The following is a 27,446-nucleotide window of genomic DNA, read 5'->3' as shown; positions in this document are numbered from 1 at the left end:
CCAAGTGCTGGGCCAACAACCTGGCTCTCTTGTAATTAGGAACCTGGCATGGAGCCCAGCCTCCCTGGGAGAGATGTCACCAGCATCAATGCTTATTTTCAAAGCTGTATTAACTAGAGTGTGCTGTGCCATCTGAGAAGTGTGGTTTTAGACCCCAGCTCCAAACTCCAGAGCACATGTGACCTTTGAGCCTCTTTCTTTAAAAAAAAAAAAAAAAAAGGATTTATTTTTATTTTTAATTATGTGTCTGTGGGTGTATGCGTGTGTAGCTCCTATGGAGGCCAGAAGGGGCGTCAGATCCCCTGCTACTGGAGGCATAGGTAACTGTGAGATGCTGGTGTGGATGCATGAAAACCTAACTTGAGTCTTCTGCGAGAGGAGTAGGAATTCTTAGTCACTGAACCACATCTCCAGCCCACTGGGCTTCTTTTTGATCCAGGTGACCCAGTCACCTTTGGTTTCCTGTGGCACATCCATGTTGCATGTGTCACACAGATAATATTGGACATGATAAGATGCAAAATGCAGCCCATTCTGTCAATGAGTGGCATCTCCCTATCCTGTCCTTACCCTGTCCTATGTGCTAGATATGGTAGTGTTTGAGATCCAAAGCCAGTCTCAGGAAGAGAGGGAAGTTTGGATTTTGCTACCTGGCAGTCTATCCTGAGGTCACTTTGTACAAAAGCCAGTTTGGCCTACTGGAGGATGGAGGATACGGAGGAAGATAGGTGAGTGCAGGCCACCTTGGGACCCACCTTGAGGCTGGCCTGCACCTTACAACTTTGCCACCCTCCAACAGTCACATGAGCAAGCCTGGAGTGACGGCCCTCTTTAGAGCGACGTGCCATAACTTAGTGTGGCAGCCTATTGTTAAGGAACATAGTTACCCCTTGATGTCCATGGAGGATCAGTTCCTGGTTCCTGCTATATGCCAGAACCTTTGGATGCCAGAACCTCTGGATGCCAGAACTTGTGGATGTTTTCATCAGGCTTCCGAGAAGGAATTGATAGAACAGGTTTATATTAGACTGGCTTACATGATCCTATCCGGGTCATCCAGCAGTGACTTTCTCATGCTGTGGAGGCTGAGAACCCTGTAGTTGTTCAGTCCACGAGGCTGTATATCTCAGCAGTCCCAATCTTGTGCTGAAGGCCTGGAAGATTCCTAGGGAACGGTCTTCAGTCCATAATGGGAGGCCAAAGAAGCTGGGTTCTGACATCTCAAAGGATGGTGGTGGCAGTGGACAGACACACTCACCAGACAGACACCAAAGCAGGAGGCAGCAGGCCTTCTCCCAAGACCTCTTTCTATCTAGACTGCCCTGGGAAGTCACTGCCTGCTCAGGGGGAGGCTTTCCTCTCTTCAGTTAATCCCTCCAGGAAATGCCCTCACAGACCCACTAGGGTGCATCTCTTAGTTCTTTACAGATCCAGTTGAGTTGAAGAATGAGATCAGCTGCCCCAGTGCTTGCTCATGTCCTTGTAGAGAAGGATGTGGTGTTGAGCAGGACCTGCGTGGCCAGGGCGTTTCAGATATCTCTAGCTGACCGATGATACCCGTCAGTATGTAAATAACATGGAAATTGAGTGTTCAGGGAAGGTGCTTATGCGTGCTCCTCCACAGATGCATTTTCTTCTGAATTTTATGTTTATTAGTGTGCAGTATATGTGCGTGTGCATGTGTGTGTGTGTGTGTGTGCCAGGGTCTGGCTCTTGGTTTCCTAAAATGACCCTTGATAGGCTCCATCTTCTTAGTCCTGTCACAATTGTCCCAGAGCACACAGGACCTCTAGGCCATAAACATGACTTTTCAAGCCCCAGGACATTGTCGATTAGGCCCTGCAGGCCTTAGCCTAGCAATGGGCAAGACTTCTGTGGAGTTTGTCTGAGGTGGCCAGTATTCCCCAGCTTATTGGTCCAGGCAGCATTCAATCTCCCCACGCACTGAAGAAGCTCATGGCTAGTCTTCCTCACCCCGCTCTCAGGTCCTTAGGTTTCAGCTGTGTCCCGAGTGCCTGTCGGTGTCTGAAACAGAGGCTGCTGTGTCAATCAGGAGGACAAGGGATGAGATGTGGCTGCTTTGAGCTTCGCTTTTCCTCAATGATGAGAGGGAAGGCAGGGATGTCAAAGTCACCTGCTAGCTGTGACACATCCTCCTAAGCTGGAGCAGGATGGAGTACTCAGTGACTTCCCTATGTGCTCTGGCTGTGGGTCTGGGAGGAGGCTGTTGAGAGAGCAGTGAGAAGGGGAGCCATTGTGGCCTCGTTTGGGCAAGCTCAGATTCACAATGCAGGGTGAATGCCCCTTGGTACACAGTAGCGAGGCAGTAACCTCAGGGAGCTAACTGCCCTTCAGCAGTAGACCCAGGGGATAAGGTGACAAAGGCCATGGGTAACGGTCTCTCTTATTTACATCTTTGTTGCTGCAAAAGATACTCAGAGAAAATGCTTGTTTATCCCCCTCGCCCCCAAGCCATGGCCAGGGTTGTTAGTTGATGTTTGGCGGAGCTCTGCATTCTCCTACTGGGTATGTGGGGCAGAAGGGGCATTACCTGAGAGACTTACTGCATATGAACCACACACATTAGACTCTTGTAGCTATTGGAGGCTAAAGTCCAAGGACAGAGTGTGGCCTTCAGAAGCATACTCCTCAGGGGCAGAGCCGGCATATACACACACTCATCTGGCATAAAGCAAGTTTGCAATGACCCCAGCAAGGAAACAGACAGGTGCCCTGTTGTGGACTGGGGTGGCAGCTAACACATCTGTAGGGTTCTGAGAGGATAGTTCCAGCTGCTGCATTGTCTCCACCCCTGGCCCACAGCACACCTGGCATCTGTGCACTCAACAGGGCCCCCTGTCCTGGACCCACACAATCCTCAGGCACTGTCCATGGTGCCCTAATTCCTCCCACTGCCTCATTTTTGAGTCTTTGGTTCTAGGGCTGGTGGGGTATACTGTACTAGGGACATCAAGATGAGCAGGACCCCTTATCTCCCCACAAATCCCGTGGGGGTAGGCATGGGACCCAGAAGGTGAAGGGATTCCTTGAAACCATAACGATGAGAAAATTTGAAGCAAGCATGAGCCAGGAGGGAGAGAGCTGGGACTTTGAGGTGTTGCTTCTAGAGGCATTTTGTCTCCTTGGGTAAAGTACTCAAGCAATGCTCTGGGGGTGTAAGGAGGTCTCGGGGCTTGGCAGGATGGAGGGCTTGGGGAGGACCTGCCTGTGGTGTTTCCCTGCGCTCTATGGAACAGGCTGGTGTGTGTACATGCTCCCTGTGACAGCAGTGTTGTCCTCCCCAGGCGTGGTCTCAACCTCACCCACGAGGCTGAGTGTAGTCTCTTCCTGTGAGCCTGACTCCTCGTAGGGTGTGATTGGCAGGTTACGGATTCTGAAGCTGTGCCTCAAAGAGCGTGAGACGAAATTAATGTTAAGTGTAAGCATTTGAGGCGCCACAGAGAAGACGGTTGTCAGTTTCTGAGGTATGAAAACAGATGACACATCCCTTCTTCCCCATAGCTAGGGGATCCAGTGACGTGGGAGCTGCGCCTTCTCGGGTGATTCATTTCCTGGATGCTCTGCTGGCCAGGTGGCTCCATGAACAGGAGCCAGATAAGCACCTTTTCCTGCCCCAGCAGGGGGTCCTGTTAGAGGAGGGGGTGTCCTGAGTCCTCAGGGTTCCCGGAGCCCCTACATACAGAGGGTAGAGCCCCTCTGGGGCTGGTTCTGATCTACCCTGACTCTCCATGAAGGAGTCCCACTGACTGTCTCTTGGGAGGGACCTGGAGTATCCTCAAAGGGTCCCCACCTACTGTGGACATCACAGGGCCTCATGCCAGGAAAAGACAAGATAGAGAGGGCTTGTGACTGGGAGTGAGCACCAGCCTGTTACTCTAACAGTCTGCCTTGTTAAAAGTGTGGTCAGTGGTCAGGGCATGTCCTCTGCCCTGTCCGTTAGAAGAGGATCTGACTCCCAGTTGGCTCTGGTACCGTCTTTGTTTCTCTGTTGCTGTGATAAGAACATGACAAAAAGCAGCTAGGGGAGGAAAGTTAATCTGGCTCATAGGTTAGCATACAATTCATCTAGGAATGCCAGGACAAGAACTCAAGGCAGGGACCTGGAGGTGGGAACTGAAGCAGAGGCCATAGAGGAAGGCTGCTTACTGGCTTGCTCTCCATGGCTTCCTCAGCCTGCTCTCTGATATAATCCAGGACCACCTACCCATGGCATCGCCCACCATGGACCGGGTCCTCCCACATCAATCGTTAGTCAAGAAACTACACCACGGCTTGGCCACAGGTCAGTCTGATGGAGGCGTGTTCTTAGTTGCGATTTCTTTTCTCAGGTGACTCTAGCTTGTGCTAAGTTGACAACAGCTAGCCAGCATGGGTACAAACAGCTCTGTGATGGACAGGTCACCTGCTCCCACTGTCTGCTCCCTCTTCTGCTCAGCTTGCTCAGAGCTTGTGGAACAAGTGCCGAAGACATTGTGCTGCTACTGAGTTATTCCTGCTGGCAAACATGGCAGAGACCAAAGAAGACAGCATTCTCCTGCCTTCTCTCACACCTAGCCCTACAGCCTCAGCGGGCTATGGAGCGCAATCCCTTGCTTTTTTCCCTCTTAAGACATCTTTGGGAAGCATGGGGAGCTGGTGATGGAGGGAGTTGGGTGGCCACTGCTTCCTGGAGGTTCCCCAGAGAGAAACAGGCAAGCGATTCATAAATATTTACATCAACTTCATTTGCATAGCAGACATAATTGCTTTGCCCAGAACACTGTGGAGGCCTCAGCCTTGGTAGCTGAGGTAGCAGCAAGTTCATGTCTTCTGTCCCTGTAATCCCATGAGTGCTAACAGTAGTGACATCCCAGCCAAGTGCTGGCTGCTCCCTACGGCAGGATGGATGGACTTCTCCTTCTGCCCACCATGACAGGCTGCGAAGCTTCCACACCTTCCATCCTGTGATTTTTTTTTTCTGTCTGGTTGTCCCATCCTGTCCTTTGCTTGTCACTGTGAGCAGCAGAAAGGGCAGTTGCTCCTTCACCACCATGCCCAGAAACTTCCTCATCTTGATACCCAGTTCCATCTCCTGCCAGATCCATCTTCCACAGAGTGCCAGAATCCATTTCCAGAAGCCGTGTGCTACTTTAGAGCAGGGGTGGCCCTCCCAAGCTCCCCTAGCGTGCCCCCTCCTTTCCAGCTGAGAGCACACCTCTATTGGCATCTCCATTAGTGTGGATTCATTGTACAAAGTAATAGGTTTCGCTGCAGTGTATCCACACATATACATGTTATAGCTTTCGTCTTCTTCATCACTTTCCCAACCTTGTTCCCTGAGCCACTTTCCCTCCTCTTCCCAAACATGTAGCCGCCTCGACGGGTTACTTTGTCTAGGGTTTGTAACCCGCCTGGCTGGTCAGTTATTCCAGGGTCACGGAGAGGCACCACCTGAAAGGCATAGGCTGATAAGGGGAAGGAGGCTAAGCATATTTGTCAAAGCCTCCGTTTATTAGAGTCATGGTTACAGCTTATATAGCCCCTGGATGAGGAGCTTGGGGGGCTGAGGCACAGGATCTTGCCACGTGGTCCATGCCGGTCACGTAACCTCCGTTACGATCGGTCAGGTCACGATTCCTTGGTCAGGAAGTCACAAGGTGACACACCTAGTTGTCTAGATAGTTTGGAATGTGAGGCAGGTTCCGCTAACAGCTCTCTATTAACAGTTAATTTGGGTGTGAGATAGGCTTGGTCAATAAGAATATTCTCAATACAATTGGAAAGTGAAGCCCTCTGCAAAAACTCCTCACGGTGGTGCTTCCTGTAAATTTTGGGGGGACACGGCTCCTGACACAAACACTCCTACTTTCATGCTAAATCTATATCTAAACATACATAAATACATGTTTTATGTATAGTACATAGTATTCATACTGAATACGTGTTTAATATATTGTCGAGGTTCTACAGATAAGTATTAAGAAAAATCCTCTCTGCCAGCACACAGAAATCCAATCAGGCCAAATTAAACGGAATTAAAATGCCCATGTTTTTTTTTTTTTTTGCTTTTTTTTATTAATTAATTTAATTATTAAAGATTTCTGCCTCTTCCCCGCCACCACCTCCCATTCCCTCCCCCTCCCCCAATCAAGTCTTCCTTCCTCCTCAGCCCAAAGAGCAAGCAGGTTTCTCTGCCCTGTGGGAGGTCCAAGGACCACCCACCTCCATCCAGGTCTATTAAGGTGAGCATCCAAACTACCTGGGCTCCCACAAAGCCATTACATGCAATAGGATCAAGAACCCATTGCCATTGTTCTTCAGTTCTCAGTAGTCCTCATTGTCCATTATGTTCAGCGAGACTGGTTTTGTCCCATGCTTTTTCAGTCCCCGGCCAGCTGGCCTTGGTGAGTTCCCGATAGATCATCCCCATTGCCTCAGTGTGTGGGTGCACCCCTCGCCGTCCTGAGTTCCTTGCTCGTGCTCACTCTCCTTCTGCTCCTCCTTTGGATCGTGAGACTTCAGTCCAGTGCTCCAATGTTGGTCTCTGTCTCCGTCTTCTTTCATCGCCTGATGAAGGTTAATATTCAGGGGGATGCTTATATGTTTTTCTTTGGGTTCACCTTCTTATTTAGCTTCTCTAGAGTCACGAATTATAGTCTCAATGTCCTTTATTTATGGCTAGAAACCAAATATGAGTGAGTACATCCCATGTTCCTCTTTTTGGGTCTGGCTTACCTCACTCAGGATAGTGTTTTCAATTTCCGTCCATTTGTATGCAAAATTCAAGAAGTCATTGTTTTTTACTGCTGAGTAGTACTCTAATATGTATATATTCCATACTTTCTTCATCCATTCTTCCATTGAAGGACATCTAGGTTGTTTCCAGGTTCTGGCAATTACAAACAATGCTGCTATGAACATAGTTGAGCATATACTTTTGTAAAATGCCCATGTTTTAATAAATGCCGAGAGCATGGCAGGGGAGAGAGAAAACTGGGGAGCACATACAAAACCCGGGACCACATGTTCCTCTTCTGGGCACCCACTTAAATACCCTGTGGGAGTGGTCCGGGGACAGGACCCCGGGGGAGGGGTCAGGACCTGGCATGCTGGGATTTGGAGTCCAGACCAGTGCAACTCCCAGGCCAGAGGGGGCTGGGATGGATGCCAGGGATTGGGGTGATGCTCCCAACTTAACATCACAGTAAGATAAAATGAATCCCTGTAAAATTTATATTTCCAGTGCATACAACAATTTTACATTGCTTCCAATTTTACAGCCTTTGCAGTCTGTGACAGTTTCAAAGCCATCTACACCCCATTCCCAGTCCTAACATCTGTGTTCATTGGGATTCTTGATGGGCAGAACCAACAGGAAAACACATGTGCTTGCATACATATATGCGCACATACACCACACACACACACACACACAAACACACACGGTCAATGTCAATGAAATATACAGTCGTTTTTGAGTCAGGTCTCACTACATAGTCCTGGGTAGCTTCGAACTCACAGAGGTCCACCTGTCACTGCCTCCCTCCTGAGTGCTGGGGTAAAAGCATGTTCTATCAAAATGTCAGACAAAACAAAGCTCTATTTAAAATAATCTAAAGAAATCACTTGAAAGAAATTCAAATTCCTCCAGGGTCAGCACTTCTTGGAACCAAGATACATACCCAAGGTCTCACTCTCTGCTCCAGATTGCCTCCGCTCTTCAGCTGCCCTGCGTTTAGTCAGCCAGTCCTGTAGAATAATGAGAGGTGGAGCAGAAGATCCATATTCACTAGAAATAAAACCCCAGGGGGCCCTGCTTAAGAATAGCCTTCTGCAGAAGTAAAACTTTCTGCCTTGCTGAAATACTTAGGACTGTGTGGTCATTTTCTTAGACCTCTCTTAGGGTTACTACTGCTGTGATTAAACACTATGGCCAAAGCAACTTGGGGAGGAAAGGGTTTATTTGATTTCTTTTTAAAATTTTTTTTATTTATTATGTATACAATATTCTGTCTGTATGCCTGCTGGCCAGAAGAGGGCACCAGACCCCATTACAGATGGTTGTGAGCCACCATGTGGTTGCTGGGAATTGAACTCAGGACCTTTGGTAGAGCAGGCAGTGCTCTTAACCTCTGAGCCATCTCTCCAGCCCGGGTTTATTTGATTTCATCAAAGGAAGTCAGGACAGCAGCTCAAGCAAGGTAGGAACCTGGAGGCAGGAGCTGATGCAGAGGTCCATGGAGCCGTGCTGTTTACTGGTTTGCTCCCCATGGCTTGCTCAGTCTGCTCTTTTCTAGAACCCAGGACAACTAGCTCAGGGGTGGCACTACTCAACAATGTACTGGGCTGTCCCCCATCAATCACTAGTTTCAAAAATGCCCTACAGCCAAGTTTTATGGAGGTATTTTCTTAATTGGGGTTCCTTCCTCTCTGATGATTTTAGCTTGTGTCAAGTTGACATAAAACTACTGGGGGCATATGACCCCGGACCCATTTCTTACAGCCAAGCAGATACATCTAAGCATGCTAGTGAGTCTCCGAACTGGAGAGAGATTCATTTGTACAGAGAGAGACAGAGGGGGAGGGAGGGAGGGAAAGAGAGAGGAGGGGGCCTGACTCAGCTTCCAATTTTACAACTGGGAAGTGGTGTGAATGTAACAGGCATTCAACACCAAGTGTCCTTCAGATTTGGGGATTTGATCTCTTTCTGGGGCTGTGACATGGACTTAACAGCTGGGCGGCAGCTTGAGCTCAACTCCCATGCAGCTACAGGATCCCAAGGGTGAACCTTGGCACTGCACCGTGCTGCGTGGCTGAGCCCTAACTTCAGCAGATCAAGCATATGCAATTCCCTTCTGACACACAATGTTTTCAATTTGTGGTGCTCATCTTAAGTCAGCAGGCATCTTTAGGGTGTGTGTGGAACAAACCTTTCTATGGATTATGTGATTATGGGGTGGGTAAGTGGAAATCTGTAAAGAAGCCAGTGCTGCAGCCTTGATGGTTGCTTTTTCCTAGGGAGACCCCGGTCCACAGCGCCCCCTTATGTTGCTACCTGACATCAGTTCAGAGTAGGTGTGTATAACGCTGAGCCTGCATCTCAGGGTTTTGTTGTGGGTGTAGTTATGCTGGCTTCATCCCAGAGGCTCTAGAGCAGTGTAGGCATTGGTTAAGGGATCTCTGACTTGGCCTATTCGGGGATCCAGGAGCATCTCCTTGGTGTCACCTGCCTGGCTGCTCCTGAGTATCAGGTGACAGACACAGAACCACTGAGCTATGCTGGGATGGTTTCCAGGCAAGGCTCACTCTTTCTCTTTTCTTTTCCCCTTTCTTCCTTACCTCACTCCCCTAACTCTTTCTATCACAGGGTGTACTGTAGCCCAAGCTGACCTCAGACTCACTAAGCATCCAAGGGTGACTTTAAACTTCAGATCCTCCTGCCTCCGTCTCCTGTGGTTATAGCTTGTTCCACCACTCTGCTTTAGAAGGTGCTAGAAGTGGAGCTCAGGCATCCTAGGCAGGCTCTCTGTGTGCATGGGCTGTGTGCATGACTCAGGGAGCATTAAGAACATTTAGAGGCTGTCTTGATTAGGTTTCTATTGCTGTGAAGAGACACCATGACCATGGCAGCTCTTATAAAGGAGACATTTAATTGAGGTGACTCAGTTTCAGAAGTTCAGTCCATTATCATCATGATGGGGAGCATGGTGGTGAGCATGGCAGTATGCAGGCAGACATGGTACTGGAGCTGAGAGTCCTTACATATTGACTTAGAGGCAACAGAAAGTTGACTGTCTGTCACACCGAGGGAAGTTTGAGCAAAAAAGAACTCAAAGCCTGCCCCCACAGTGACACACTTCCTCCAACAAGGCCACACCTCCTAATAGTGTCACTGCCTTGGGGAGCCATTTTCTTTCAAACCACCACAGAGGCCTCACTTTCCAGTTTGGCAGACTTATGTCTAATCAGAAAGGTGGGACTATGAGTTGCTTTAATCATTGCTGCCACAGAGCGCCTGACAAAAGCGCTGTAAAGGCAAGGCTCAGTTTTGACTCACAGGTTGTGGATAAAGCCCATCGTGATGTGGAAGGCATGGTACCCACAGTCGGGAAACAGGGATGGATGCTGGTACTCAGCTTATGTTCTCTTTTTTTTTTGTTCTGTCAGGGATTCCAGCCTATGGGATGGTGTAACCCACATTCATGATGGGTCTTTCCATCTCAGTTAACCCAGTCTAGAAACTCCCTCAGACACGCACAGAGGCTTGTCTCCCCAAGGGTTCTAGGTTCCCCATCAAGTTGACAATCAGAATTAGCCCTCACTAAAGAACTCAGGTGTGGGTGGGGTAGCAGCCCAGCCATCTGAGTTCATAGGGCACAATCCTTAGTGGGTAGTTCACATACTGAGTTCCTGTTGAGCACTCTCCCCAACCCCACCACCGCTACAGACAGTCCCCATGCCTCTGGAGAGACAGACAGTCCCCATGCCTCTGGAGAGACAGTCCCCATGCACAAAGGCTGAAGTGGGACAAGAATTTCCTGATGAGGGCTGCTGAGTACTGATGGATGTGCACCCCTTGGCTCAGGCCTTTGTGATGACTACCTTTGTCAGCTTGACACAATCTAGAACCACCTGGGAAGAGAGGCATTAGCTAATTAACTTGGCCTGTGGGCCTTATCTTTTTTTTTGAAAAAATTTCCGCCTCCTCCCCGCCTCCCATTTCCCTCCCCGCCTCCCATTTCCCTCCCCCTCCCCCACTCCTCTCCCCTCCCCCCACTCCTCTCCCCCCTCCCTTTCCAGTCTCAGTCTCTTCGGACTGGAGAGGGAGGGCCTTATCTTGATTGTTAACTGATATGGGAAGTCCTAGCCTACTGTGGGCAGCACCATTCCCTGGTCAGGGACCCTGAATAGTGTTAAGAGTCAAGACATTGAGCTCAGTAGAGACAAGCAAGCATCCATTGCATTTATTCTCCCTCTGCTCCTGATTGTGGATTGATGCTACAAAGTTCCTGCCTCAGTTTCCCCCTCAGTAAGAAGCTGCGTGGAAAATATAAACAAAAAATGTATTGTGTTTTCTATCAAATAATTAAATAAGACAAAACTACATTGAAAAATTGTAAAGAAGGCACTTGGCAGAAATTCAGATTCTGCCTTGGTTAGCATTTCTTGAAATCAAAGTGTATAAAAAGCTTTATCTCTCCCTAGAAACTGCACTATTAGCCAGGCAGGAGAGTATGAATGTGAAGCTGTGCTCTGGCCACTTGGGTAAGGCACAGGATCCCTTTATATTAGGAATAAATATAGGACCCCTGTTGCTTGCTTCCGGAGGTACAGCTTTTACTCAGCTGAGTACTTTGGATTGTCTGGTCATTTTCTTGAGACCCATTTCTTACAACTGTAACCTAGAATTGTAAGCCAAATAAACCCTTTCTTCTCTAAGTTTCCGTCACAGTCACAGACATGAAATGAGGACAGCTTTTGAGAACAGAAGCACGCAGAAACCCATGCTTGTGCAGCTGACATTGAAATCTGTGATTTCTCACTCTGCAGGTGGCAATAATAGCGGGGAACTTTGAACTTGCAGAGTACATCAAGAACCACAAGGAAACAGACATCGGTGAGTAGGCTTGGTGAGAAGCCACAGCCGTTGCCATCTGAGATCCTCCTGGCGCTGCTGCAGAGCGAGCTCTCAGCAAAACTTCCCAGAGGCACGGGCACCAGCATGCCTTGGGAGCCCTTCCCTGATAGCGGGGAGCGTTGTGAAGACCTTGGGAACTATGCAGTGTGCCTCCCTTGAAGGGTCCCACTCTCCTTTCTCCTGACAGTGCCTGCTACAGGGACATCTGAATTGTCTAGGTCCTCAGAAGCAGGGATGCTTAATTCTGCTGGGGATTGGTCTAGGGTTCTCACTTGATTCAGATCTCTTGATTTTCCCCAATATTGATTTGAAATGTTTGCCTGTCACTGTGCGTTTCTGCAGACAGTGAGGCTCTAGCAACACTGGCGGTGATGCTGATCCTGGGGGAGATGGCGCATGTGGGAGAGGACTGGGGGCATCTCCATACCTTCCTTTCCAGTTTGCTGTGGGTCCCAAACTGCTGTAAAACCAGGCATTTTTTTAAAATCTACAGAAACAAGTCAGGGAATCTGTCTGGGTACCAATCAGGAGACGTGGGAGAGGGCAGGAAACTCATGGGGGAGCAGGAGCCACGTGGGAGAGCCGGCTTAGATGTGCTTGTTGGAAGGCACACAGACTCATGTGTAGCTAATGGGTGGTGACTAAAGGGAGGAAAATGTGAGGTCCTCTCTCCCACCCTCCCGTCACCTCTGCTTGGTGTCCCCCTCCCCTTTCTAGTACCCCTTGTGCCAACCAGGAGGGCCATCTCTGGGGTTCCTCCCTGCTCTCACCGCCCTACCATGGGCTGGGCCCGGTCTTGCACAATGGATGAGCCAGCTGGCCTGCGCCCTCCAGCACTGGGCTTCCACAGGACCTGCAGCGGGGAGCAGTCCCACTGGACCAGCAGTGGTGAGCCCTCGAAGGTGGAGTTGCCCCATTGAGGGGCTCTGGGATGGGGCTCCTTGGGGCCTTGTGAAGAAGCAGATGGCATCTGCCTCTCACTGCCTGTGCCCTCGGTCTGCTTTGGATGTCAGGGGTGAGCGACACCATGTCTTGCTTTCACGTCTTCGCCATGTTGAATGTGTGTCTTGCATCGAATGTGGCTGGGACCTACCTTGCACTGGGGAGGTCGGATCATGGTGTACAGTCAGGCAACTGGTTTGCGTCACCCTGCTCCCTGCCCTGAGCATCAGCATTGTTAGAGGAGGGATGTGTGTATAGCTCAAACCAAGCAGAGTCCTAGGTTCTCAAGGTATTCTCTATGCTTGCCTGCCTCAGCCTCGTACCAGCTGCAAGCAAGTTGCTAGTGTCCTACCTAATACAGATATCTTGTCCTGTTCATATATATACATCTTCACCTAGGTCTGTGCTTCTCAGCCTATGGATAGAGACTCCTATGGGGGGCGTCACATATCAGACATCCTGCATATCTGATATACAATACAATTTCTAACAGTAGAAAAATTACAGTTATGAAGAGGCAATGAAATAATTTTATGGTTGATGATCACTACCACATGAGAACTGTATTAAGAGGTCACAGCATTAGGAAGGTTGAGAACTACTGACATCGGATGCCAAGTGAGTTCACCTGCAGAAACAGTTGCCCCATTCACGGGTCCTAGATTCATGTTCAACTTCTCCTAAGATTTTACCATTTCAGAGGGAAATGGCTTCCCTTTGAGAGATGGCAGGCCTGGGAATTTATCCCCAGGTGTCCCATGAGGTCAAAGTCAGTGCTATTCCAGCCAGCAGGGCACCTCACAAATGAGGTACAATTGATACTGTTCTGTGCATGCTGGGAAGGAAAGAGTCCCTGCTGGGGCTCAGGAAAGGGGAGCTTTGACTGTTGCCAGAGCCCCAACAGGAGCCTGTGTATCCTAAGACTAAATACAGCCTGCTGCGGGGAGCTGGAGACTCAAGCTGTCTCCTTCAGCACACAAAGTCTGTGCTGCTTCCTTAAGTGTCCACAGGGACCAGAAACACAGGGGTTCAGAAATGCCTGGGTCAGAGCTCACTGCCTCTAATATGGTCTTCCCTGACCACCCCTCCTAGGAAGACCTTGGCAAATTAGTGGGTTCATAAGCAACCCAACCCAGGCTCTTTAGAAGGTGGCGACCTCAGAGATTGATTGTTTCTGTGTCCCCTCCCTCACCCCAGGCTCTAGGAACGGTGTGACAAGGACTGTACCCCCTTAGTAACCCTATGAGTTGGAGATTGGTGGCTGCTTAATGGGAAAAGACGTGTCTTTTCAGAAGATGAACCTTCAGTGCGTACTGTCACTTGGACTGTTACAAAGCCTCCTCCTTCTGAGTCCTGGTCATTATTAGTTCTAGATTTTCTTCCTATCCCACCACCCCCAAACCCATCCCATCTTCTGCCAGGCTGATGATTGATCTTTGAGGAGAGCTTGGGAGCCACTCCTTCCTCTCCTTAGTGGTCGCTATTCTCCACTCGTCGGCATGAGAGAGCTCTTGGTCTCCCCCGTCAGCGTTGCACAGTGTGTGATCAGTATGGGATGCAGACACCCTGGCAACCACTGGAGGCTGAGCCCACAGGCCCGGGGTGCCACTGAAATCACTGTGCTGAAATCCTCTGGCAGTTTTGAACTGGGCACCCACCTTTGTGCCTCAGTACTCACCTGGGCATGCATTCAAACAATAGGATTGGCCACATATCAGTTCCCACAGATGACAAATGACCACTTTCTGAGAGGTTTAAAATAAAAAGTTTATTCTGCCGTTCTGGGATACATAAGGTCAGAATCAAGGTGCTGGTAGCTAGGGCCTTCCTAGAGGCTGCAGAAGGGTTTGTCATAGGCTCGTTCCACTGCTAGGTACTGCTGGTGGTCTTTGGCCTCCATGGGTTTGCAGCACATGGTTGTAGCCTCTGGTCTGTGGTAACCTGACCTGCTCTGTGGTTATTGAGATTGTTAACTTTTTAGAATTATGGACACAAGCCTCTGGGCTTGTCTGTGAGTAAGATTCTGGATATGGGAAGACCACCTTGAATGTGGGCAGCAGTATCCCTTGCTCTGGGGACCCAGACTGGATAAAAATGAGAAACATATCTGAGCATGAACATTTGTCTCTCTGCTTCCTGACTGTGGATGCGCTGTGACCAGCTGCCTCATGCTCCTGACGCCATGCCTTCCCTGTCATGACGGTCTGTGTCCTCAGGCTGTGAATCAAATAAACCCTGCTTCCTTAAGTTGTTTCTTGTCAGGAGTCCAGCATGTCTCAACTTCATGCCTTGTTTTAGGACACCAGTCTGCTTCTATAATCTAAGACCACCTTCCACTGAAGGTCCTTAAGCTGAGAGGACCCATTTCCAAGGTCACAACTATAGGGGCTTGGACCCATCTCTTTTCTTCTTTATGACATGTTCAATGCTTTATGGCTACCTGTTTCTCAGTCATTGCCTCCTCCAGGGCAACAGTATTGGACTCTGCCTACCCCACTGTGCTCTGTAGTGTGTGCTGAGTGAATGACCCTCCCCATTGTTGTTCATTCAGGGCCAGCCCCTCTGTCAGCTTCCTTTCTCAGCACAAAACCCTGTTTCCATGCTGATCTTAGGCACTGAATAGGTGGGATGCACTCTGTGGGTGGCCCTGAGCCTCAGTGTTAACAATCTTTTTGTTGTGTATTTCTGTGTGTTGATGGTTGATGGTAAACGGGCCTCTGTCCTCATGCATGTGGAGATCAGGAGACTACTTTGGGTGTTGTTCCTCAGGAATCATCTACCTTTTGTTTGAGACAGGGCCTCTCACTGGCCTGAAAGTTCACCAGCTGACTGAACTAGCTGATCAAGGACCCTCCCGTCTTTGCCTGCCTTGTCACCATCACTGGGATCGTGAGCCTGACCCCTGCACCTGTCATTGTACACGGGTTCTGGGGATCCAAACTCAGGTCCTCACACTTTGGGCTGAGCCATTGCCCTTGCTCTTCCGTGTTACAATCTCATATTTTAAGCTCTGCTACCACTTAGGAGGAACAAAGAGGAAAATGAGAAACCTGTCCCTAAGTGTGTCCCCATTCCTGGGTCTGCCAACTCTCACCACACTGCTCACAAGCAGAGTCCTGGGTGTAGCATGGGACCGAAATGCAGTCCTGGAGGAATCTCAGCCAGAAGGAAAGGAAGGTAATCTCCCCACCTGTGCTGGGTTGTGTCAGGGCACATGTCGGAATTAGGGTAGTCTGAAGTCCTCCACATTTCCTAGTTGGGGGTCACTAAAAGTGGGTAAATACTCCTCTGCCTTTTCCCATGGTTAATCAGGGAAATCCTTCCTATTAAGAAGTCAGATTGCCCCCTGCTTTTGAAGGGGGGAGTCTGTGTTTTCCATACTTGCTAGTGCACTTCTGGGAAATCAGAGCATTTAGGACATGCAGATGTGGCTTTCGCGGAAAGCCACCCTAACCCTGTGGTCAGAGCCATCTGGTGCATGGATACCTAGAGGTCCGCAGAGTTCATGTGGTCGCAGCTTGTCTCCCCAGCAGGCATGGCATCTTAGCGTGCGCATTGATGTGCTAGCCTGTCACGGTGTGCGTGCTGCTCTTGTCTGATTCTGCGCTGCTTTTTTTTTAAAGTCCCCCCCACCCCCGTAAAATATTAAACGTGACCTCTGATCAGGTTGCTGTATCTGCCAGCTGGAAGGAAGTGCTGGCTGTGAGAGGCTGGGAATAGCGAAGTTAATCCCTGCTTGCTGTCACCCACAGTAAACTGTGGCTGGGCAGATGAGCCGAACCGGCTTGAGGTGCCTTGACCACAGAGTACTTAGGATGACTTCTATAGGATGGCTTCCCTTAAAAGCAAGGCCAGGGGGGAGCTGGGGAGCCCACGTCCGAAATAAGCATGCAAGTATTAAGCATGTGGCACGCTGATAAGCTGCGAACCCGGCTAACCTGTTTTCCCCAATCTTTGCTGGTTTTGTTCTTGCCTGGCTCTGAGGGGAGATGCGCTGTCAGATGGATTAAATGACATGGGTTGTGCTTCTTCAGCGGAACAAGGTTTGTTTTCCTCCGTCTTGTCCTTCCACAGCTATGGAGAGAGTCGCGAGAGGAGTGTGTGTGTGTGTGTGTGTCAACGCAGCAGCCCATAGAGCCGAGGTGTGTGTGAGTTTTGTGCCTGCTTAGCTGACTAAGGAGCACTTGGATACGGTTGCTAGGTTTCCAGACCGGGAGCCTGTATCATTACTCGTGGATTTGCATAGGTGATGGATGGAGGGAGAGGTTTTCAGATTTCTTAATGTAATATTGTGTATGTGTGTAGGGGGTGAGAATGTGAAATCCAGGCTTATTTTGACTGATGGTTCTTTGAGAATATACCTGTTTGGAAGATACCACCTTCTGGGAAATAAAATAATTCCGACCTGAGAGATTTCTGTTTGCCTGGTGTTTTCACTGTGAAATGTGCTACTTCCGATGAAACAGGCAAGGTTATCTGAAGTGAGCCCTGGGAGCCTTTGTGTTCGCCAGGGAGACTCTGCAGCAGGTCTTCAGGAAACCCCAAACGCTGACCTATTTCATTGAATTTAATGGGATAGATAGGGGCCCCCACTGTGGAGTTCCCACTCTAGGGTCCTCCCCAAAGAAAGGGAGAATGATACTAGAATCAGGTGGCCATCACATAGTTTTCTTCGGATTCCCACAGCATATTTTCAGAACAAGTCGTTCAGCAGGGGTGGGGGACAGGAAGCTTTGGAAACACTGCAGTTTCTAAGCATGTGGTCTATGGCCAGGCCAGTGGGGCTCATCTTATTCTTGCTGCCCTTGGAGAGGATGGGTAGAAAGACATGTAAATTTGTGTAAGTCTGGTGTGTGTATGTGCATGTGTGTGCATGCACGTATGTGTGCATGTGTGTGTGCACTCAGTCATTGCACAGGGCTCATTGATGGCTCTATCTGGTTATATCTGGTTCAGGCCTGTCTGTGACTGGGGTCTTGGTTGCTGTCTACCTGTTGAAGGCTTTGGTCTAGTGGTTCGTTATGGTTCTGTGTTCACTGCCTCTTCTCCCATCCAGGAGTTTTATCCCCAGTCGTAAAGAATAGCTGTGCCACCTGAGTGACACCTTTTCTGGTGACATCCCTGTGCTGTAGATGTGTTACATGGGGATGATGTTTGAACTTGGGGGTTTCTAATGCCAAAGCCTGGGTGAGGGTGCACTTCTTGTGCCGTCCTCGGCTTGCCCTATGCCAGATGCACTGAGCTCCTAAGTCATTGTGGTTTTTGGTTCTAGTGGGATGTGACAGTGGGCTTGGCCTTCCGTCTTGCGTGCATTTCCATGTGATTTGTCTTCGTGGTCCCCGTCCATCCACGTGCGCTCCCATGTGCCTTCTAAGCAGTTCTCCATCTGTTCCAGCTTCTGCGCCTGGTCTCCTTTCAACCAATCAGAACACCGCTTGAGTGAGGGCTCGGTGAGGGCATGATGTGGCCTACTTTGGTCCCTCCTTTTTCCAGGTCATCCAGGCCATACCTGCAGTGGACATGTGTGGCTGCTGGGAAGCGTGTATCCAGCTCCAGCACCCCTGCTCCCTCCTGTACATACGTAGAGAGACGCGTTTGAGTTCTGGGTTGATCTGAAGCCTTTCCTGGATGTGACTTCCAGGTCCTGCATGCCCTGAATGTCAGAAGTTCTGGGGGGCATGCCAGTGTCCTCGGCCCTCACTCTGTGGTCTCGAGCAATTGCCTTCAATGTGGAACACTTGTTTCTCTGGCCACAGCCCGTCAGAATGTGGCCCCTTTTATGGAAATGCCACACCATACACCCTACACCCTTCCTAGCCTCAAAGTTGGACACATGTAGATGCACCTGAGTAACTGTGTAAAGGTTCCCATGTCCCTCCTCCATTGTCCTGTCAAAGGACAGTGCCTGGGGTAGACTTAGCAGGATGCACCGACGGAAGCTGTCATAGCGGGGTATTCTGACCTATAGACCTAGCGCTGTTATCTGCTGCCTATTCCCTCCTCTGTGGTCACCATCCACTCCAGAGTCCCTCGTGCTGCTGTGGGACAAGAGGGCTAGGCCAGTGGTGGTGGGGATGGACAGCTTTCAGTAAAGGTCTGAACCAACAAGCAAGCCTTCTGTTATTTATTTGGAAGAGGAGCAAATGTCTGGGAATTCCTGTAAACCAAAACACCTAGGAAAGTAGGCCGCAGCTGTCAGACATGGCGGCACACAGGAAGAAGCACGCCCTAGATCTTCATGAGTGTCTGATGCCTTGTCCAAACCCTGTCCGGGATGTTGTGCCCACATCTAGACTGTTTCTGAAATTCACAGAGCTCTGGCTCCACTCCTTCGGCCCATTGCGTACCTCAACCTTGTGCATCTTCTGGGACTCAGAAAATTCATGAAAGTCTTGAAAGCTAAGATAGACCTGAGGTGCAGTCCCTGGAGTCTGTGATGTATGTTCTTGTTCTTGGCTGTGTAGTGTTCCCCCACGATCTTCCCAGCCCTGCCACCCTGAGATCCAGCCTGGTCTTCAGTCTGTCTGTGCTTTCTCTGCCTGCAGGCTCTACCTCTGGCTTGAGTCCAAGGGGAGGATATTTGGGTGGGTGGGGAATGGGGAGGATCTTACCACATAATCCAAGCAACCTCCCACAAGGCTGTGCTTCCCCCTTGGGTGGGCTCCTGGGTCCTGTCTGGCCTCCTTCATCCTCTCTTCTCTTAGACTACCCTGAGCCCCGGACCAGCAGGTAAGGCAAGGGCAAACAGCAGTTACTAGAACTTTCCTTCTTGTCTTAAGAACTGTAACTTCGGAACTTCGCAGACAGAAGCCATAGGTAGTCAGGGAGAAAGACTGAAGTCCACACAGGGAGCTAAACTCCAGGGGTATGTAGTGTGGGCAGCCTCAGAGAGGGGCAACAGCACTCTTCCTCCATCTACCCGACATGCACTGGGCTGCTCCAATGCCCAGACTGCATTTGGAGTCAGAGTCTCACTCTACAGCACAGACTGACATACAACCCACAATGTAGCCCAGGCTGCCCTCAAACTCATGGCAGTTTTCCTGTGTCAGCCTCCTGGGACTTCAGTGCTTTTTATCTGGGATGGGAATGTGCTGTCCTTCACTGTCCCCACCCCCAGTCCTACCAGTGACCAGAGCAGAGGAAGACTACTAGAACCCAGACCCTAGTCCCAGCTATGGGTGAGAGCAGGAGTGGGCTGTGGACAGAGGTCTGCCAGACCAAGTGGCTCTTAAGCTTGGCTGTAAGAATTCCCCTACCCCAGCAACCATGGTGAAAGCTGTGCAGATGAGCAGATGACTTTGGTATGACCTCTGGGGCTGACAGGTGGCTGTCACCGGTCTCTGGTTTGCATTCAGTTCCCTAGTCCCTATGGTCTCAGATGTACAAAGAGCTGACATGAGACACATAGATGAAGATGGACGCCCCCTCCTCCAACACATAGACAGTGTACCGCTACTCAGAGCTGGAGCTGTGAGTCCATGCCATTGTCTGACCAATCAGAACCCTGAAGTTTTAGCTTTTGCTGATCCTAAGAGGGTCTATCCCCAGTGACCTCCCAGCCTGCCGAGAGTTAAGATCCCACTCGCCACCTGTCTCAGCGTCTCATTGCTGTGGTAAAATACTCTGACCAAAAGGTAACCTAAGGAAGGAAAGGCTGTCCAGCTCCCAGTTCAAGGGTGCAACCCAAGATGGAGGTGATAGTCGCTTGGAGCAGCTGGTCATGTGGGCTCCTCAGTCAAGAAACAGAGAGTGATTAGAATCCCCTTTCCACTCCCAACACAGTGGCTTGTTTCAAAGAAATTGGTTTATCCAGTTTAATCTCAGACTAGTTAGGACTGGGCTCAGTCTCTGTTCTCCTCAGCTCCTGGGTTTTGCACCGAAGACCAGCTGATTTAAAAGTAGGTGTCCCACTTAAGCCTGGGCCCTGTGTACCAGGGACCAGCCGCAGTTACTCACTGTCCTCAGCTCCTGGGCTTTACCCTGAAGAACTGCTTGACAAATAATAGCCAGGCAGGAGGGATGCTAGTCCTGCCAGAATCCCTGGATCCTTGCAAGCTCTGCTCCTCCCTAGCCTGTCACCTATGCCTTCCCTGGCAACATGTCCAAGTACAGGCCTGGATGAGACTACAGCACCCAGGTTGGCTCCAGTCGAGCTGGTGCCGAGACAGAGGCTCTTCCGGTGCCTCTCTGTGAGGACCCTCAGCCATCAGTAAGTCAGGGAAAGCCTGTGTTCAACGTGAGGATTCAAGGCCCTTCCTTCTTAAAGCCCCATACCCACAAGGGCTGCTGGGTATCGGGGCTGAAGAAAAAGCATTAGGCCAAGGACCGGAAAGGGTGAGAGTCCATCTGGAATTGTCTAGGTGATCTTGGACCAGCCATGTTCTCTCCAGGCCTCAGTAGAGGCCCAAATCTTCCCCTGTACCCCTCACAGCTGCACACTTGACTCTCTGGGTCAGAGCTGAGCTCAAATGCAAGAGGGATGGTGGCAGCAGAGGTGGTAGCAGGGGTGAGGTGGAGGTAGGGGCTCTTCTCTGTGGTGCTTTATGGCCGTCCAGGTATGTCAGTGTATGGAAGGAGCTGTGGGATAGTCAGGATGCAATTGGTGCGATTAAACGGAGCAGAGGGAAGGTTTCTAATTCTGCTCTAATAAGCAGCGGTAGCGAGACTTCACTGGGGCTGTAGTGAGAAGAGGGAGGGTTCCCCCATGCATGTACCTCTACAGGGCTCACTCTAACCTGTGGGAAAGAACAAGTCAGAGCTCAGCGAAGTGGCAAGAATTATCAGAAGAAATGCAGGGATGAGCAATCACTGCTGGGTTTTGCAGCTCCCCTGGGTCCTAGCTTCTCAGGCAGCCAGGCCGGGCACGAGAGACTCTCCTATCAGTATGCCATCATCCCCTGAGACCGTGGCTAAATGGGCTTCGCTGGCCAGGAGATGCCAATGTGGCTGATAAAGAACCCTCAAAATATTTTTGCTTCCTCTAGACTGGACCCATGGGATGGCCATTACGGTTCTTGGAAAGAGGCTGGTGTCACATGGTCTGAAGGGGTAGAGAGCTCAGCCGGAGCAGCAGAGAGGGTGTGAAGGAATTAGTAGCCTTCTACAAATAGGCTTTGTCCCGTTTGTTTCTTTGTGGCACTGCCCAGGCTCCTGGGAACCAGTGGGTAAGAGACACTTCTAGCTGTGAGACGTTCCCAGAATCAGGAGGCTGCTTTGACAGAGCAAGAGAAACTTACCTGCACGCAGAGGCATGCTTATCAAAGGAGAGGCCGACCCTCTGCTCAAGGCCACCCTGGCCAAGGCCACTGTGGTCACACGGTGTGATCAGAAAGACCTCACACAGTGGGAGGCTGCCATGCAGGCTTGAGAGGACCCTGCACTCCCATAGTAGGAAGGTGGCTTTCTGTGATTTCCTGAGCATGGTCTTTCTGATAGAGCAAATCCTCCAGAAAGTGGGTTGGGGCAACGAGCTGATGTACAAGCACTGTGTCCTTGCCCCCATCTCCTCCTCCCAGTGGGGGAAGTTGAGGTTACAGGAGGAGGAACACTTAGCTCTGGGGTCTGTCTGGCTTTGTTCCAGTCCCTTCCAGACACCTGCCTGAGGAGGTACTTGGTCTCCAGACCATGAATTCCATCCTCTCTTAAGCTCCATTGGTTTGCTGGTTAAATGCTGGCTATTGTGTTTTCTGCGTAGCTTGACACCTGGCTGAAACAGTGCTTGAGGTTTTAGCGAGGTATAGACGGGTGGCCTTTCTGTCTTCTTTGCTCCAGGCCAGCTGCACTTTCTCCTTCTGGGGCAGCTACTCAGCCTGGCTTCCCTGCTCCTCCAAGCCACTGTGTCCACCAACTCTCTCCCTGCTTGCCTGTCTGCACATCAGGCTCCATCAATCTGTGTTCTGTCCCATTCCCAGCCAAGATGGTGCCCAAGACCCCATGAGGCTCTCAGAACTACTCGTTGAATAAATAAGTTGCCTGTTCATGCCTTGGAGGAGGGTTATCCTTTCTCTGTAGTGACTGTTCACAGCAGAAATTCTTTCCTCCATGTCAACATGGGTGACTTCCCTTAAGGAGAACCCTGGTCCTCACTGGCCAGACAGGAGGCATCGCATGTCTTCTGGGAAGATGGCTTGGGCATCGATTCATCCAAACTAGTCACAGTGGCCACCGACATTCATTTCCCTTTCTTCTCCTCAGATCTGAGAAAGGCCTGGAGAAATGGTGGTGTGTCGGAAATACTCATCCAGAGCAGACAAGATGGCTCAGAGGGTCAAGGAGCTTGAGGCTAAGCTTGACAACCTGAGTTTGGTCCCTAGATCCCACGTGATGGAAGTAGAACCAACTCCCAAAAGTTATCCTCTGACCTTCACATATACACACGGCACATACCTGTAGCTGCAAACAAACAAGCAAACAAAACATTCCCAGCTAGGTCTGGAAGAGTAAGGAAGGAACATGGCAAGGCTGGAGGGCAGAGAGCTGTGAAGTTGGGTCTGGGCCAGGCCCAGATCACAGTGGCTTTCTTCTGTTTTAGGTCAGTAGCTAGTTCTAGGCCACATGGCCACATAATAGTCTGCCAGGCAGAGGAGGGTGCTGTGCCAAGGAACAGGGCAGAATGGGACAGGAGAAGGGCAGGTGACAAGGGTCAGCAAATACAGCAGACCCAAGGATTCTATCTCAGGAGCTGGACGAGTTCCAGGAGTTGACACCTTCCTCCCACCCACCCCCACCCCCACTGCCCAGAGAGCTCAGGGTGTGGACCTCATCTCTTGCCTCTGATCTTATATTTACTGTATTATCCTGGTTGCATCAAGAGGCTGATGAGAAGGACTGGGAGATGGCTCGGTGGGCAAACTACTTGTCAGGCACATATAAGGACCTGAATTTCCACTCCAAGAACCCGCCTAAAGATAGATGTGATCGTGCATATCAGTAACCCCAGTGCTCCTAAGGTGTTCTGGGAGGTAGAGGCAGGAGAGTCCCTGGAAGCCCGTGGGCCAGCCAGCCTGGCACATGCAAGAGATCCTGCCTCTAAGGAGGTCGAAGGTGAGGCTTGCCACCCTAGGGTGTCCTCTGATTTTTTTATCTACCGTTTGGCACATGAACATGTCTGTACACACACATGCATTCAGAGGGTGGATGCCCTGTAAATACAGTGTGGCCCATCATTAAGCACCACGTGTCAGTGGTTTCTAGGGACCTCAGTTGCCACACAGTCTCAGCCACATGCGGGCCCTCAGCCGTAGCCCTGATACAGGTTTAGTGGATCTGCACCAGGCCTTATGGCAACTCCTTTACGCTCCGACTGTGGAAAGAGGCAGGCTGTTTTCCTCAGTTCTACAGTCCTGGGGCACCAGGTAAACCTGCAGCCAGTGCAGAGGCAGGATGGGAAATGTTCAGTGAGTGCAGACTTCAGCGTTTGTGGGAACTGTCTTACTGAGTTTGGGGGAGACCTTCAACACTGACATTTATTCCTTTATAGTGATTTGTTTAAATATAAATACGTGAATCAAGAAAATAATGCTTATTACATGGCTGTTTCCAAAAGTGAGCTTGCAGTGTGGAGGAGCGATGTGAGACACGTCCTCCGTGGGTGTCTTCCTGGGGGGAATGCCCGAGGTTGAAAATGAAGGCATGAGCATATAATGGCTGGCCCAGTGCCAGGAGATACTCGATGCTGTGATGTGATTGTGTAGATGGTTGCTGACCTACGATCTTGAAATGTTTTCACTCTCTAATGGTAGGGACCAGAGGCCCTTTAATAGAAAACAGGGTTTGGATTTGGGATGTTCTCCAGCTGGCACTCTGTATTCCAATCTCTGTTTCTCTCTAGTCCTTGTGCATACCAGGCAAGTGCCCTGCGTATGTTACAAACCCAGTTCTAATATACATCTCATCAAAACGTACTGGGTCATCCAGCGCGGGTCACAGTGTGTTGGTGTTTTCTTGCAGTTGTGGCCACTTCTCATCTTATTTGCTCTTCAGTGGGATGTTGTCTCCCACAAAACCACCGTGATAGTTACTTGACAGTTAATGCTTTTGATCTTGCTTTTTGATAAGGCAAGATCAGCTTAGTATAAATATTCCATCTGCTTTCATCCCAGTCAAGTCTGTAACATACTGAGTTCTGGAGATGGCTATGATAATTTTAAAACTTTAAAAAAAATCACATTTCTTTATTTGTTTACATATTGTGCGCGTAGATATGTACATGCCGTGCGTTTCATGTGGGGGTCAGAGGGCAGCTTAGGGGAATTATTTCTTCCTTCCAGCCCCTGTTCTCTATGGGTTGAACTCAGGCCTTCACGCCTGGGTGAGTGCTTTTACCTGCAGAACCTTCCTGGTCCTAATAATGATTTATTTTAGAAATAAGGATTCATTTCACATCTCAGAAACTGCTGTGACTCTGGAGAACGGTGATGTGATGTCTTCCTCTCCCGAGCCTCCCCACTCCTCCCACTCCTCGGGCTTTCATCGGGGGTTAAGGCATTCAAAGCAGAGTCTACCCAAGTCATTTGAGAAACAAAACTTACTGTCTAGCATCTCAGAATAGGCTCTAGTTCTTGATGCTGAGGTTGCCGTGGCAACGCTTCTTTGTTTTTGGGAAACCACAGACATTATCCTATGAACTGCAACAGTCCAGATGTGGATCTTGCCTCTGGGTTGGGGGAGGGGTAGGAGCAGGGGGGACCATGCAGCACAACTGGTCCCTGATGCTCCACTGCCATTAGAATCATGACGTCATTGGTATTCCCACATAGCATCTGCATAGATCATGGACAAGAGAGCCTGCTCTTGTGCCTCCGGGGGCTGGTTTTCCAGGTGACACAGGTGCCTTTCCTCCTAGCTAGCCATGCCAGGCCAGGTGACCCCAGACCTCACACAGAGTGCAGGAGGTAGGGTCGCTTACTAAAGGTTGGCTAGGCTGACGTCCCAGAAATCTGTCTCTGTCATAGCACTAGGGTTATAGAATTGCATGAGCTGTCAATCTGGATTTTTGTTGTTTTCTTCTCATACTGAGGATCCCAACTCAGGCCCTTATGTTTGTGCAGCAAGCATTTTACCCAGTGAGCCATTCCCATCAGCCCCTGCAAGTCACTCTTTAGTTGGTCAAGATGGAAGAGCAGAGAGCCCAGCAGATGCCTAGCACAGGGAGGGGACGCTGCAGAGTGGCAGTGTCCTATTGTGTATGCCTTGTGGGTCCCACGCACCCACATTCACTGTCCCCATAGGCCCCTCTGCCTGGACAGGCGTATCTTCCTCCCACCCAGCCGCAGTGTGTGCTTCCACTGCCACAGGTAGGATGGGGTTTGAATTTCTCTCCAAAGGCCTCACATATCTGGCACTTGGACCCCAAAGTAGCAGTATTTGGAGGTGTTAGGGCCTTTAACAAGTGAGTTCACACCTCTCTCCAGTTCCCTGCCTTGTGTTGTGGTCTTTTCTCCTGTCTGTCCACCATTGTGATGCCACCTGCCATGAGGTCCTTACCAGAACCCAGCCAGTACTGGTACCCAGCCCTGGAACTTGCTAAATGCTGGGCTAACAGACCCTTTTTGTTTATGTGATTACCCAGCCTCAGGCATTTCATGTGGTCATAAAAAGGCACTAATGCATCCATCCGACATGACTGCTTCTTGCTATGAAAGAAGGATCTGTGTCCTTTCCCCTCCTCCCTTCCCAGCTGGTCCCACTTCCCTTTAAAAGACATGTCTACCCTGACTCGTCTATAAACATTAAAATCTGCACCCCTATAACCTGTGACTCTGCCCAGAACCCTTGCTGTCACTATAACAACCATCAGAGGGACTCAGGCTCCTCCATCCTGCTGCTGAAGAAGGATCTGGAAAGTGGAAACTTTTTTCCATACCTGTTAGCCTTGACCTGAACCAATTTTCAGCTATTTATAGTTTTTATTTGTTATTTCTAGTGTAGTTATCACCGTCTTCTGCAGGGCTCCTCATGCCTTCTGTGAGGGGATGCTGCCCAGACCCATTGACTGTGTGACATGACAAGCAACATGTTACAGGAGTCCGCTGACACGCAGATACTGACACACCTCTGGTCTCCAGGGTTGGCACTGTGGGTCTGTGTTGACTGAACAAAGGAATTCTTCAGAAATAATCCAGGGTCTACCTTCTAGGCCACACAGAAGCGCCTTTCATGATGGTATTGCTGAAGAGTGGGTCAGGTTTTGCTTTAAATGTTCATAGGGAGCCAGAGTGGGATTAGCAAGTGCCTTCAAAGGCCCTCTGAGCTAACGTCAGAAGGGGCCTGTGGCGATTTGTGGCTCCCCACTCTGCTCTGAGGAGCAAGGAGCACACAGCAGGCAGCGAGGCTGCACAGGCCCTGTGGGCGCTGGGTGTGTCTGGCCCTCACTGGCTCACTGTGGATGTGGCCATCCCCCCCTTCCGCTCACCTCCTTCAAGTTCATAGTCAGTTTTGTTTTTCTCCTCTACTGTTCCTTCCCTTTCTTGTCCAGCTTGTTTATCAAATGCAGCAGGGGAGTCCAAGGACTCCCCCTCACAGCCCCACTGCCCAGGCTCTGTGACTGACAGAAGGGCTGAGAGACTCCTGAATCCCTGCTGTGCTACCCCTTAGATTCCCTACCCTGTGTGACCCTCGACGTTGGTGGCCTCAACACAGACCAACCCACCCAACCAGCTCAAAGACCCTCATTCTGTTGTCATCTGTGATGAGCTGAATGGTGTCCCCTAAACTGAGTTAGAGTCTAAGTCCTGGCTCCTCAGAATGGGGCCTTCCTTTGGAAATAGTCTTTGCCAAGGTCATCTGGCTAAAGTGGGGCCTGAACGTGGACCCTTGTCCTCCAAATGGGACCTTATGAGCACAGACACACAGGGGGAAGTCA

At 50.1% G+C, this 27,446-nt stretch overlaps 1 protein-coding gene across 6 annotated transcripts in view; it reads left to right on the top strand.

Annotated features, from left to right (window-relative positions):
- Positions 1–27,446, top strand: part of Shank2 (SH3 and multiple ankyrin repeat domains 2) — a 441,540-nt gene that overhangs the window by 134,657 nt on the left and 279,437 nt on the right. For all 6 annotated transcript variants that reach the window (XM_057777152.1, XM_057777154.1, XM_057777151.1 and 3 more), the window contains exons 11-12: positions 11,551–11,617; positions 12,356–12,526. In XM_057777152.1, the coding sequence (XP_057633135.1) occupies positions 11,551–11,617; positions 12,356–12,526 (238 nt within the window). The remainder of the gene's footprint in view (positions 1–11,550; positions 11,618–12,355; positions 12,527–27,446) is intronic.

This window comes from Chionomys nivalis, chromosome 8 (assembly GCF_950005125.1).
Source record: "Chionomys nivalis chromosome 8, mChiNiv1.1, whole genome shotgun sequence".
In the NCBI taxonomy this organism is placed as follows: Eukaryota; Metazoa; Chordata; class Mammalia; order Rodentia; family Cricetidae; genus Chionomys; species Chionomys nivalis.
This window is presented reverse-complemented; position numbering and strand designations above follow the sequence as displayed.